Source organism: Humulus lupulus, chromosome 2, assembly GCF_963169125.1.
Source record: "Humulus lupulus chromosome 2, drHumLupu1.1, whole genome shotgun sequence".
In the NCBI taxonomy this organism is placed as follows: domain Eukaryota; kingdom Viridiplantae; phylum Streptophyta; class Magnoliopsida; order Rosales; family Cannabaceae; genus Humulus; species Humulus lupulus.
The window spans coordinates 203,783,149-203,795,889 of NC_084794.1; the positions used below are offsets into that span (position 1 = coordinate 203,783,149).

Genomic DNA, 12,741 nt, shown 5'->3' on the forward strand with positions numbered 1-12,741 from the left:
AGTATTTCCTGAAATTTGACTCGGGAGGAAATAAAATATATTTATATGTATATATATACGAAAATTCAAACCAGTTTTTGAGCTGGAGAATATCTTTTTAGGGTGATCCAAGAATATAAGTATCAATATATTAATTTAATAATTAAGATAAATTATAGAAGAAGATATTTTACAGGATCACTATTTGGTTAAAAAAGTATTACACTTATTTACAAATATTATTTTCGACAACATACCACAATTGTCGAGTGGTGTTGAAAATATTTTTAACAAATACATTTTTAACTTAACTTTTTTTAATATATACAAAAAAGAAAAAGCTTTAAAATATATATCAATTTCTTAAACATACATTTAATAAACTATATTTTAGATAATTATTCAAAAAAAAAAATGAATGAAGTTTTGGTCCACGGCAATTAACTAATATGGAACAAATAAATTTGAATAAATGTTGTGGTGCATCCTTAACTTACATCATGTTGCACATTTGTTCCTAATATTTCTCTTTTGCATTTAGGTACCTATATAATATATTAGGGCTTGATTGGTAATGGATTCTAATTTGATTTTATGATTTTAAATACTTAAAATTTATGGGACCCACCAAAATATGTGATTGATATATTGTTTTTTAAAACTATATCCTAATCAAAATTCTGTTTTTGTGTTGTAATTTAGAAAACGACTATTTCACGTTTTCTTAGTTTTGTGATTTTTTTTCCAAAAACCTAAAATCAAAATCATAAAGCCACTTGTTCTCTCTGCTCCTATCATCTCTGCCTCATTTCACAAGAGTATCTTCTTCCCATCTCACCTCTCAGAAGATCATCTCCTTCCCCTCGTCCATGTCCTCCCCGCCGGTGTGATTGCTCTAAGCTTGACAAAGCAACTGCTCTAAATGAACGATCTAGTCGACTCATCACCCCTCCCAACTGGCCCCTTGACAACTCAGGTTCTCCTTCTCCTCTCTTGTTCTTGCCATTATCCATACGGTATTACTAAACTCTGGTTTCACTCTGAATGTTTTATATATATACATTTATATGTTTGTGTGACTGTTAAGTGGTCGGATTTCTTTGGTTTCTTGGACTGTTAGAGGCTGAATTTGTGGGGTTTATTTTCTTCCATGGATTTTTTATTTGTTCTTTCATTTGCATATAAATATATATATATATATATATATAGTGTTTATTGTTTTTGATGGGTTCCTCACTGCCCCTTGCCCATTTTTCCATCAGCCACAAGGTCACTTTGAGCTTTGAGTTTGAATATCTTTGAATATGCTCTGAGATTTTTTTTTTCTTTAAAAACTGAATGTTATATATGTATATATACAAGTATGTTTGCATCATTGTTGGAGGCTGAATTGAGAGTATAACGCCCTGGATAACCAAGACCGCTACACTGTGTGTTTAAAATAGTGCAAGACTTGCTAATCAAGTCATTTAAACAAAGTATGAATTCAATGTCATCAACAGATTAGGAATAAAAGATTTTGGTCACAAACAGGCTATTTTCATTAAAAATGATAGTTTAATACATGGAAACTCAAAACAGGATTTAGACGTCTTAGTTATAACGAATTCCAAGAGTTACAAATAATTCAACCACTCTAATGGAAAAATATACATTTTAGGTTTCCGTTCCCGTACAATTCCTCGACCGTGGCAGCCGAGCAGCTGACAATGTACACCTCGCCCCCAGAGCTCTCCAACTCATGGTTGGGTCAGCCTACCCTTGCCTTTACCTGCACCACGTAGCACCCGTGAGCCGAGGCCCAGCAAGAAAGCATGATAACATAGCAAGATCAGCATCATTTATCAAATATCTCACAATTCATAACCAGGAGTTCAGCATTTCATAACATTTATCCAATCAGTGATAACACACAACAGACTAATAGTTTGTCATCTAAACAGCCAACAAATCACGTTCATAACACAATACTCACGATCATAATCAATAGTTTATCACGTCATCAAATGATATTCAGGGTCAGCGCCCTTAGTCGCACCCTCTGTTTAATACACTGTCTTCGGCTCTCTTGGGCCGCCCCCAGTGTAATACTCACTGACTCCGGCCAGCTTAACCGAGCTCAGTGATAAATTAGCTGCCTCAGCTACCAGTGGCCGAGTCGCGCCCTGTGCGCAAATATTGATTCCGACACTCTTAGGCTGGTTATCGCATGTCCTATGGCATAATAATACCATCTCATGACATGATATACAAATGTAGGGAGCTTTTAGTCCCATCGTGTCCACATGGTTAACCACATTCACATAACAATGCATACAAATATAGGGAGCACTTAGTCTCAACCTAGCCACATAATCAGGTGTAGCTTTCTTACCTTTAATCTGTACGGTCATCGAATTACGAGCAACGCCCCTCAAGCACGATCCGTTCCTGAGCCTAAGCTTTTATCACCTAGCCACAACCAAAGTGTAGGGATTCATAAATACTCAAATATAGGTTTCCAGCTACAAAACTAACTCCCGAGATTCCTAATTCCACCAAGCACAGTGGTGAAACCAAACCCGAGCGCACTTGACCACTTCCCCACGCTTAAAACCCTCAAAATCTCAAGTGTGCAACCAAGGGCTGCGGCCCCCAAAGCCTAGTCGCGGCCCTTCCTCAAAACAGAACCTACTCCCTCACTGAACCACACACGCGCCGCGACCCTTGTCTTGGGCGCCGCGGCCCTTGTCTTGGGCGCCGCGGCACGCTTCCTTGGCCGAGCCCCCTTGGCTTCTTTGCAATCTAGGGCTGCAGCGCTCTAGAACAGAGCCGCGGCCCTCCCCTTCAAACCCAGATTTTACACCATTTCAAAGCTCAAAACCTCACCTTAAACCATCCCAAAACTTCCCAACTCTTAACCAATTAATTCCCAACTTCTTTAGCATGATCTAAACAGCATAATTCCCAAGAAAACACAGCCTAACACACTCTAATCCCCTCCTTTCCATTTCTGAAACCCAAGTGCTAAAAACACACAAACCAGCCATCAAACTCAATTTAAAACCTCTAACCAGGAGTTGAAACTTACCTTTGCTGTAGTATCACCTCTCCAAGCTGTGACCAAGCTAAGCTCCAAAGTTTCCCCTCTTAATTCTGCCTTAGAAAATCACAACTAAACTTGTTTCAGCACTTAACTAAAACCCAGCTAAAACTCATAATTCAACCACAGAAAACAAAGTTAAATGCTTACCTTTAATCCCTGCTTCAGTTCCTTGATTTTTCCCTGAGCTAAATCTCCAAATTCTCACCACCAAACTCATAAATCCCAGCTAGTTTCCCTTGGTTTCCTTAAGCGTGAGAGAGAGAGAGAGAGAGCTAAGCCTAAGTGTTTTGTCGGTTTATTTTTTCTTCTAAAGACTTCCTTAAGTCTATCTCACATATTGAGTTAATCCCGAGGCTCAGGGTGCCGGAACCGTCCCTGAGGCCAAAATGGTAAAATCCCCCAATATTCCCGCCTAGACATCCTAACCTCAAATATATCTCCATATATTTATTTTCATGTCCCGATAATCCAAATCACTACCCACTATCTAAAATTATCCCCGACTTCTCCAAAGTCATATCTCAAACCCCGTTGTGACTTTTCCCCACTATCTGACCCTAGAATCGTCTTGAGTCGTGCTCAACGAACCTATCCACATAATAATGTGGTTCTCACATATAACACATATCATATCACCACATAATATAATCAGTTATCATATAAGCATTATTAGACATATAATTACTCCAGTAATGCCCTCTTGGCACACTAATCAAGGCCCCTAAGCCTTATTAGCGAATTTGGGTCGTTACAGAGAGCTTTGCTTTGTGCTTTAAAAATGGCAGTAGAAATGGATTTGTTTTCTTCTTTGATTCTAGACTAATAGTGTTTTTCATCTCACTGAATGAGTTTTTTATTTGGTGTTTAATATGATATCATGACATTTTGTGTGTGTGTATATATATATTTAACAAAGGAAAAATAATAAGGAATCTCATGAGAAAAGCTAGTCAACTATCCCTTGCTAAACAGATAATATGAGTTATCTGACCAATGGTGTATTGGCATAAGATTTCTATTTATTTAACTAGTGGTTATTTTCCCTTTTGCAGTTTTCTACATCTGGGAACTATCATTACCATAAAACCTGTTATAAGGAGAACTATCATCTGAAATGTGATGTCTGCAAGCACTTCGTAGGTATTTTACTATAACCTTAAGCCATCATGTTCATGTTCATGATCAATGATCATTTATCTGCTTTTTTTAACCTTGAATCGGGGCATATATGTTAATAGACATACACTCGTACAATAAATATATACATGCATGAACATATATGCATGTCAATTTTGTAAGCACGTGAGTTTTGATCTCAATGTGATGTTATTTTACAATCATTTATACTCTTATATTCAATTTGATGTTAATTTTTCCAATGTATATACTCATTGTCAAATTTGTTGTTTTTTGCAATATACATCTTTCGACAGATTCCAACAAATCATGCTGGTCTTATTGAATATAGGGCACATCCATTTTGGATTCAGAAGTACTGCCTTTCCCATGAACATGATGATACTCGTCGGTGCTGTAGCTGTGAGAGAATGGAGGTTAGTAATTCTTATGCTCTCTAATAAATTCTAACCTTTTTTCTTTGCAAATATTTGATACAATGGTGTATGTCTCCTTTTGTGCAGCCATGAGACACGCGCTATGCCACGCTTAATGATGGTCGAAAGCTCTGCCTAGAGTGTCTTGACTCTGTAATCATGGAAACCGTGGATGCCAACCCCTTTATCTTGATATACAAGAATTTTATGGAAGGCTTAAATATGAAAGTAGAGCAACAAGTGTCGTTAACTTGTTGTGAAGCCAGAGAGGGAGAGAGAAATGTAATGGCACATTGTCAGATTATGACATATCTAAGATTTATACTTTTTATGTTTTAGATTAAGGTTTTATACTTTTCATGTTGTAGGTGGGCATGTCAGACTGTGAATAAGTTTTTTTAGTCTATCTTTGCCTATGTTTATAATGTATGTCTTTAAGCTTAAATGAAGTATAAATAGGTTTCAAGTATTGGAAAGTGCATGCAATTGTTCCAGTGTCCTCAATAAGGAGTTATTGTGTCTAGCTAATAGTTTCTTTATGTTGCAGATGTGTGTAATTGCTTCTTGTGTTCATAACAATATTAATGATGTTATTATTTCAATCAATGCACTATTATTAAATTTTACTTAACTAAACTATTGATAAATAAAAATTTAATATCATACAACCTATATATATATAAAATTAAAATAATATTCAGATTCAGTTCAACCAATCACATATTCAATTTCTGTTATATTTTCAAATTTAATACCAATCATAGATTCAGTTTTTTAAAACTCAAAAACAGTTTACAGACATTTAACCAATCACATTTTCAGAAACATGTTCTTAGTTACTAAATTCAAATTTTCATTTCAGAATTCTACTTTTCAAAAATACAGTTTTCTAATCACGAACCAATCAGACCCTTAAGTTTTTAGCGTCTCATAGTAGTTGTATTTTTTTCCATTAAAAAATATATTAAGTCTATGAGAATAATAATAATAATTAATTGTTTTGTATAATTGAACTCAAATTTTAATTTAGATATTTGTTAAATTAAAAGATTTTTTTTTGTTTTTTGAGAAAGTCCGAAATTTATTTACTCTCCTTGATTCTTATTATTATAAAAAATATTTTTAGATATAATATTGGGAACAAATAAAATTTTATGAAGAAAACAAATCCCCACTATAGTATTATAACTTGTGTACAATTAACTAATTATTGCTAATTAGTATAAAATAAAAATAAAAAAGACAAATCAAATCAAATTTTAGTAACGTTTGATATTAGTCAAGAAAACATAGAGAAAAATGAGAAAATAATTCTCTTTGTTTATTCATTCTATTATGAAAACAAGGCTCCTAGTTTTATATGAAACAAACAAAGAAGAAAAATTACAACTAACAACCTACACTAATTTGTTACAACAGTAAACCACAATAGACTAACAAAAACAGTAAAACTAGTAACAATATGTCTAAAACTCCCCCTCAAGATGGATTATAAATGCTTTGTAATCCCATCTTGTATCTTAAGTACTTAAACTGATTAGGAAAAAGAGCCTTAGTAAACATGTCTGCTAATTGCTCCAGTGAGGAAATGTGTGATGGTTTGATGAGTCCGGATTGAACCTTTTCTCTCACGAAGTGACAATCTATTTCTATGTGCTTTGTTCCCTCGTGAAATACTGGGTTTGCAGCAATGTGCATGGCAGCTTGGTTATCACAGAAAAGTTCCACAGATCCAACATGAACTTTTTTGAGTTGTTTTAGCACAGAATGTAACCAAATAACTTCACATGTAGTATTCGCCATTGCCCTGTATTCAGCCTCAGTTGAAGACCTTGAAACAGTGTGTTGCTTCTTGCTTTTCCATGATATTAAGGAGCTACCAAGAAAAATACAAAATCATGAAGTTGATCTCCTTGAATCTTGATAAGTCCCCCCCAATCTGAATCTGTATAAGCCTTCAACTTCACTTCAGAATTAGCAAGAAATAGAAGTCCCAAACCTGGACAAGCTTTAATATACTGCAATAATCTTTGGGCTGCTTTTAAGTGAGGCACCCTTGGTGTGGCAAGGAATTGGCTCAGCTTATTAACTGAGTATGAAAGATCAGGTCTGGTTATAGTCAAATATTGAAGTTTTCCAATGATTTTCCTGTACATCTGAGGATTATCAAGCTTTTCTCCCATTTCTTGACTAAGTTTCAGATTAGGCTCCATAGGAGTGGTGGCTGGTTTGCAACCTAGATACCCAAAATCTTCTAGCAATTGGAGAGCATAAGGTCGCTGAGAAACAAAAATTCCTTTGTTTCACCGAGCTATCTCAAGTCCAAGAAAATATCTCAAATTGCCTAAATCTTTCAGCTGGAAGCAAGCATTTAATCTCTGTTTTAAAGCTTCAACTTTGTCAAGGGCATTGCTGGCTATAATTACATCATCGACATAAACTAAAATGGCAATGAAGCTTGTATCGAAATGTTTTATGAACAGCGAATGATCAGTAGCAGAATGTACAAAACCTTCTTCAGTTAATGCTTTAGAAAAAATTTCAAACCATTGGCGAGATGCTTGCTTCAGCCCATATAAAGATTTTTGCAACTTGCAAACAGGACGGGCTGGCAACTCCCCCTTAGGATAATACCCTTGAGGTAGTGTCATGAAAACCTCCTCATGCAAATCGCCATGTAAAAATGCATTGTTGACGTCAAGTTGATGAAGATACCAACCATGAATGGTAGCAAGGGCAAGAACCAGTTTGACAGTAACAAGTTTGGCTACCGGAGCAAAAGTATCATTGTAATCAATGCCTTCTTGTTGAGTGTAGCCTTTAGCAACTAGGCATGCTTTGTAACGCTCCACTGAGCCATCAGAATTATGTTTGATCTTATACACCCACTTACAACCCACAACATTCTTGTTAGGAGGCAAAGTAACGATGGTCCAAGTGTGATTTCTCTCAAGAGCATTAAGCTCATCGGCCATGGCTAAATCCCATTCTGGAACACCAGCTGCATGATGATAAGAAGCGGGTTCACTGTGACTAGAAATAGCAAGCACAGTAGCTCGAAAAGATAGAGACAAGCAGCTGTAATCAAGGACGTGACACAAGGGATGAGAGGTTACTAAAAGAGGTTCCTGTGGAAAACTAAAAAAAGAATTAGTAGATAAAAAATAATGATAGTCATTCAAATACAAAGGCTTTCGACTGACTCTAGGTGATCGATTGGAATTAAAAGGAACACATGAAGTTCCTTTAGAAATGGGAAAACTAGAATCATAACAATCATTGTCATTATGAGGTGGAGAAACATCAACATTGTGACTATCCAAAAAGATGTGAGAAGGAAGCATGTAATGGGAAAACAAATCTGCATAATGGGAAGAAAACACATTAGTAGAAACAAAAGGAAAAATATGCTCATGAAATTGGACATCCCTAGAAATAATGATTCGATTAGTATATAAGTCAAGAAGTTTGTAGGCTTTCATGCCAATGGGATAGCCAAGAAAGACACAAGATGTAGCTCTAGAAGAAAACTTGGACCTATGACTAGGCAATGTCGAGGCATAGGCTAAGCAACCAAAAGGTTTAAGATGATGATATGTAGGATTTTTATGATGAAGGATTTCAAAAGGTGAATTGTTTTTCAGGTTGGGAGTAGGGTTTCTATTTATGAGATATGTAGCTGTTGAAATGCAAGAATCCCAATAAGGCAAGGGGATGTGAGATTGGAAAAGCAAGGCTCTAGCTACATTTAGAAGATGTTGACGCTTCATTTCAACAACAAAATTTTGTTGAGAACGCTCAACACATGAATGATAGTGCATGATGCCTAAGGAACTAAAAACTGTAGGAAATTGAAGCTCCTTGGCATTGTCAGAGCGGACATCTTTGATTTGAAGATTGAACTGAGTTTTGATGAAAGTGATAAAGTTGGGAATAATCTGTTGTGCCTCAGATTTTTGCTTGAGAAAAAATACCCAAGTGTATCTTGAACAGTCATGAACAATGGTGATAAAATACTTATAACCCTCAACAGTTAGAGTATGAAAAGAACCCCAGATGTCTATATGAATAAGATCAAAACAGGTAGTTGCAATATTATGATTAGAAACAAAGGGCAATCGTTTCTGTTTTGCATAATGACAGATGGAACAATGAAAATTTGAACATGAATCATTCTGAAATTGTAACTCTTTATTCAAAGAATGAATTTTGATACAAGCTAGATGGCCTAATCTATAATGCCACAGCGTGTCTACAGAGATTTTTGAATCAGAAAAAGAAGCAACAGACGGCTTGGAAGTGGAAGGAGAAGCAGTCAAGTAGTAAAGGTTCCCCACTCTCTTACCCATCCTAATTTGCCGAGTCGGAATAGTGTCTTGAATGACACAATGAGAATTGAAAAATGAGAAGGAGCAATGAGCAGATGTAGTCAAAGCACTAACAGATAAGAGATTATAGTAAAAATCTGGTACATGAATAACATTTAAAAGAATTAGAGCAGGTGTCAATGATCCATTGAGTTTTAGAGATTAAAGAACTCATACCAATGAAGTGAGACACTAGAGGTTGGTTGGATGAGGAGGGAATAGAAGTAGATGGACTATCTTGGAATTTTTGTGCTGGCATGACAATGATCTTTTGGCATTGAGAAGAAGAAAGAGAGGAGACCAAATCTTGATTACCAACCAAGCTATCAGGTGATTTATCAATAATGAACCCAGTGAGATTAGCAGCTGACTTTCTAGATTGAGAAAGATGAGGGCGACTCTTGCCAAGAAGCTTGTGGCCGGGAGGATACCCATGAAGCCGGTAACATTTTGCCATGGTATGACTAGCAATACCACAGTGGGAACATGTTACTTTAGGACGATTGACTTGAGAACTCCTAGAAAAATGACCAATAGAGGTAGTCATGAGATCTAGTGATTCAAGCTGAGTGTGTGAAAGGCCTCGTTGACGTTCTTCTTGAATGATTGTGGCATAGACTTTGATGATGTTGGGCAGAAAATAGAGAATACAGAGAAAACAGAGAGAAAACACTGTTAGTCGAGAAAACAGAGAGAAAAATGAGAAAAGAATTCTCTGTGTTTATTTATTCTATTCTGAAATACAAGGCTCCTGGTTTTATATGAAACAAAAAAAAAAAATTACAACTAACAACTCACACTAATTTGTTACAACAGTAAACCACAACACACTAACAGAAACAGTAAAACTACTAACAATATGTCTAAAATTTGACTATGTATAAGAGGATGTTTGTGCCACGTTTGTAATTTAGAAGTGTTAAGATAGCTATTTCAAGTTCAAGAGTTTTACAATAGCTGACAGATAAGTTAGCCTATGTTTGATATAGGGGAAAAGAGAAATGAAAGAAAATTTTGGAGAGAAAAATGAATATAATGAAAAAAAATTATATGTTTGGTTTGAGAGAAAATGAGGTAGAAAAAATGGAGGTCCTACTATTCTTTTATTCTTTTATTTCTTTAGGTAAGAAAAGTGAGTGAATTTTTTTTTATAACAGTAATTATAAAATAATTTAATTTTCATTTCTTCTTCTCAACCAAAAAACTAGAGTAGAAATCATATTTTTTTTTCTATCTTAAATATTTTCTTTCCTTTCTAATTTTTGTCTTATCTATCAAACATAATATTAGAGTTTGGGTAATTATTTTGATTTTCCTAATAAATAACTATGTGCAACTCAAGATTCGTTAAAAAGTCAGTCAGATAGCTTTTAAAACTAATATGAGTATAGAGATCTTTAATTTATAATATTTGTCCTAGAAAGCATTAGTTTTAGAAGAAACAAAAAAAAAATCTAAACATTTACCAAAATTTGGAGGGGAAGACCTTATCTAGCATTTGAAACATTAATAATAAAAATATACCAAAGATAGTGAAGAAAACAATCAGGTAACTAAATGCAAAAGTAATGAAACTTCAGGTGCCTAACGAGAAAACTAAAGCAATGAGGACCTATGTACAAAATTCATAAAACATTAAGAAGTAATAATATCATGTAGCCAATAAAATTAGGAATAGTGAAGGGCAGTGAGGTAAACTCAGAAACATACCTTTGTGTCTATGTCTTGTATGTAGAAGGAGAGAGGAGAAAGCGACAGTTCAGGTGGGTTAACCAATTGCCTCTAGTGAGTGGGTCAGAACGGCCCAGCGGGCTCGTAGATCGAGGTCCAACATAATCTCTGCCGAGCCTCTCTCTCACAATTAAGTCTGGAATTTTAGATAACTTCATGCATACACACATATATATACATACATACAAACTTCAGAACCTAGAACCTGTCTTTCCCATTTAGGTTGAACTACTCCTCCATATATTTTGCTACAGTATCTTTTTTTTTTTTGGGTTTTGAAAGTGATCTTTCTTTTCAAATTGATATTTATTTCTCATTATTATTTCTCCACCGTCTAATCTACAAATACATATTTTCTGCTACACACATAAAACCTAGCTTTCTCCATAGTTTGACTAAAACCTAGCTTTCTCCATAGTTTGTATACATGAAAAAGACAAGTGGACTTTTGAAAACATGTAATGTAAAATTTTATTGGAAAAATTAAACAAATCACTATAAATTTCAAATATATATATATATATATTACGACTGTGTCTAAATATACAATTATTAATTTAAAATATATGATTGTTTTTATTTTTATATAGTTCATCATTAACCAGATCTCATGCGTAAAAGATAAACGCAATAAACCAGAACAAAAGTATAAACACACAATACCAAGTTTACTTGGTTTAGTAGACAAAAGCAACACGCTTTTGCTACCTACGGCACAGCAAAGCCCTAGACGAAATTCACTATGAAAATAGAAGAGATTACAGCCACCATTGTAATGTACAGAGATCTAAATAACCACTCTCAAACCTCAATTATGTATCAAGAACAATTAGAAGAAAGTTACAAACCCCAATTATCTCTCTCTCTAGAAATCTCTCTCAATTACAAAATGCACTCTTTGATTCAATCTGAAACATTCTGAACAAAATGAGTCAATATAGTTCTAATAAGAGAACTGGCCACATCAACAAATCCCATCAAAACTGATTTTCTGAAATAAGACTTGGAAATGCCAAGACATCCAAAAACGCATGTTTAGACATGGGCATCGGCTGCAACCACAAACATTCCTGGCCACGACCGTTACTCTCTGACTTGGAGGTCGCAGGCTACTGTATAAAAACGAGGCAACTCTTCAATAATTTCCACCTTTGCCTCTATTTAACAATGAATCTGACTAAGGCACCATTTTACCACTTGAATCTAATTCCGTTTAACTTTTAGCAAGTCCAAAGCCTCTTGGAACTTGCTAAGTAAATATATCTACTAGATTTATTTCAGTATCAATCTTCTCTACTTCAATCAACTTCTTGGAGATGATATCTCTTATAAAATGAAGTCTAACATCCACATGTTTCGTCCTCTCATGAAACATGCTATTCTTAGACAAATGATTAAAACTTTGGGAGTCACAAAATGCAACAGTTTTACCTTGCTCAAATCCAAGTTCACTAGCCAACCCTTTAAGCCAAATTCCTTCCTTTACATCTTCAGTTAAGGCAATGTATTCTGCTTCAATGCTTGACAAAGCCACCACATGTTGCAGACTTGACTTCCAACTGATGGTATTTCCTCACAATGTAAAAACATAACCTGAAATGGACCTTCTCTAGTAAAAATCCCCAGCAAAATCTGAATCACAGTAGCCTACAACCCTTGTACTTAATGTTTCATCTCTGCAGTACTTTAGCTTCAGCTGTGATGAGGTTTTTAAATACCTCAATAACCATTTTGCAGTCTTCCAATATTCTGGACTTGGTTTGCTCATTAACATACTTACTAACCCAATACCATAGGCTATATTTGGTCTAATGCTTATTATACGCCCTGATATTCAGCCCGGGTCTTTTATGCAGCTCGAGTACAGCTGGCTATCTAAAAACAATTCTAAGGGACCCACAAGTTGATATCTCCTCGGCGGAGGCAATGCAACCCCTCAGATAATAACATGAGCTGAGGAGAACAAAACATTAAAGTACGAGTTGGAGATGGATATAACTTATAGCCTCATGGACACGGGCTGGTA

The 12,741-nt window shown here is 35.3% G+C and overlaps 1 protein-coding gene across 1 annotated transcript; it reads left to right on the top strand.

Annotated features, from left to right (window-relative positions):
* The first annotated feature begins 730 nt into the window (after window positions 1-730).
* On the top strand, window positions 731-5,198 carry LOC133816494 (protein DA1-like). Its single transcript, XM_062248954.1, has 3 exons — window positions 731-955; window positions 4,117-4,200; window positions 4,498-5,198. The coding sequence occupies exons 1-3, from the start codon at window positions 902-904 to the stop codon at window positions 4,639-4,641; spliced, it is 282 nt and encodes a 93-aa protein (XP_062104938.1). The 5' UTR covers window positions 731-901; the 3' UTR covers window positions 4,642-5,198.
* Window positions 5,199-12,741: the final 7,543 nt, after the last annotated feature.

Excerpts from the sequence above, each read along its gene's own strand:
- LOC133816494 (XM_062248954.1), top strand. The coding sequence starts at position 902 with ATGAACGATCTAGTCGACTCATCACCCCTCCCAACTGGCCCCTTGACA. Across the intron at positions 956-4,116 it reads CTGGCCCCTTGACAACTCAG|TTTTCTACATCTGGGAACTA; the intron begins GTTCTCCTTCTC and ends TCCCTTTTGCAG. Across the intron at positions 4,201-4,497 it reads GTGATGTCTGCAAGCACTTC|ATTCCAACAAATCATGCTGG; the intron begins GTAGGTATTTTA and ends ATCTTTCGACAG.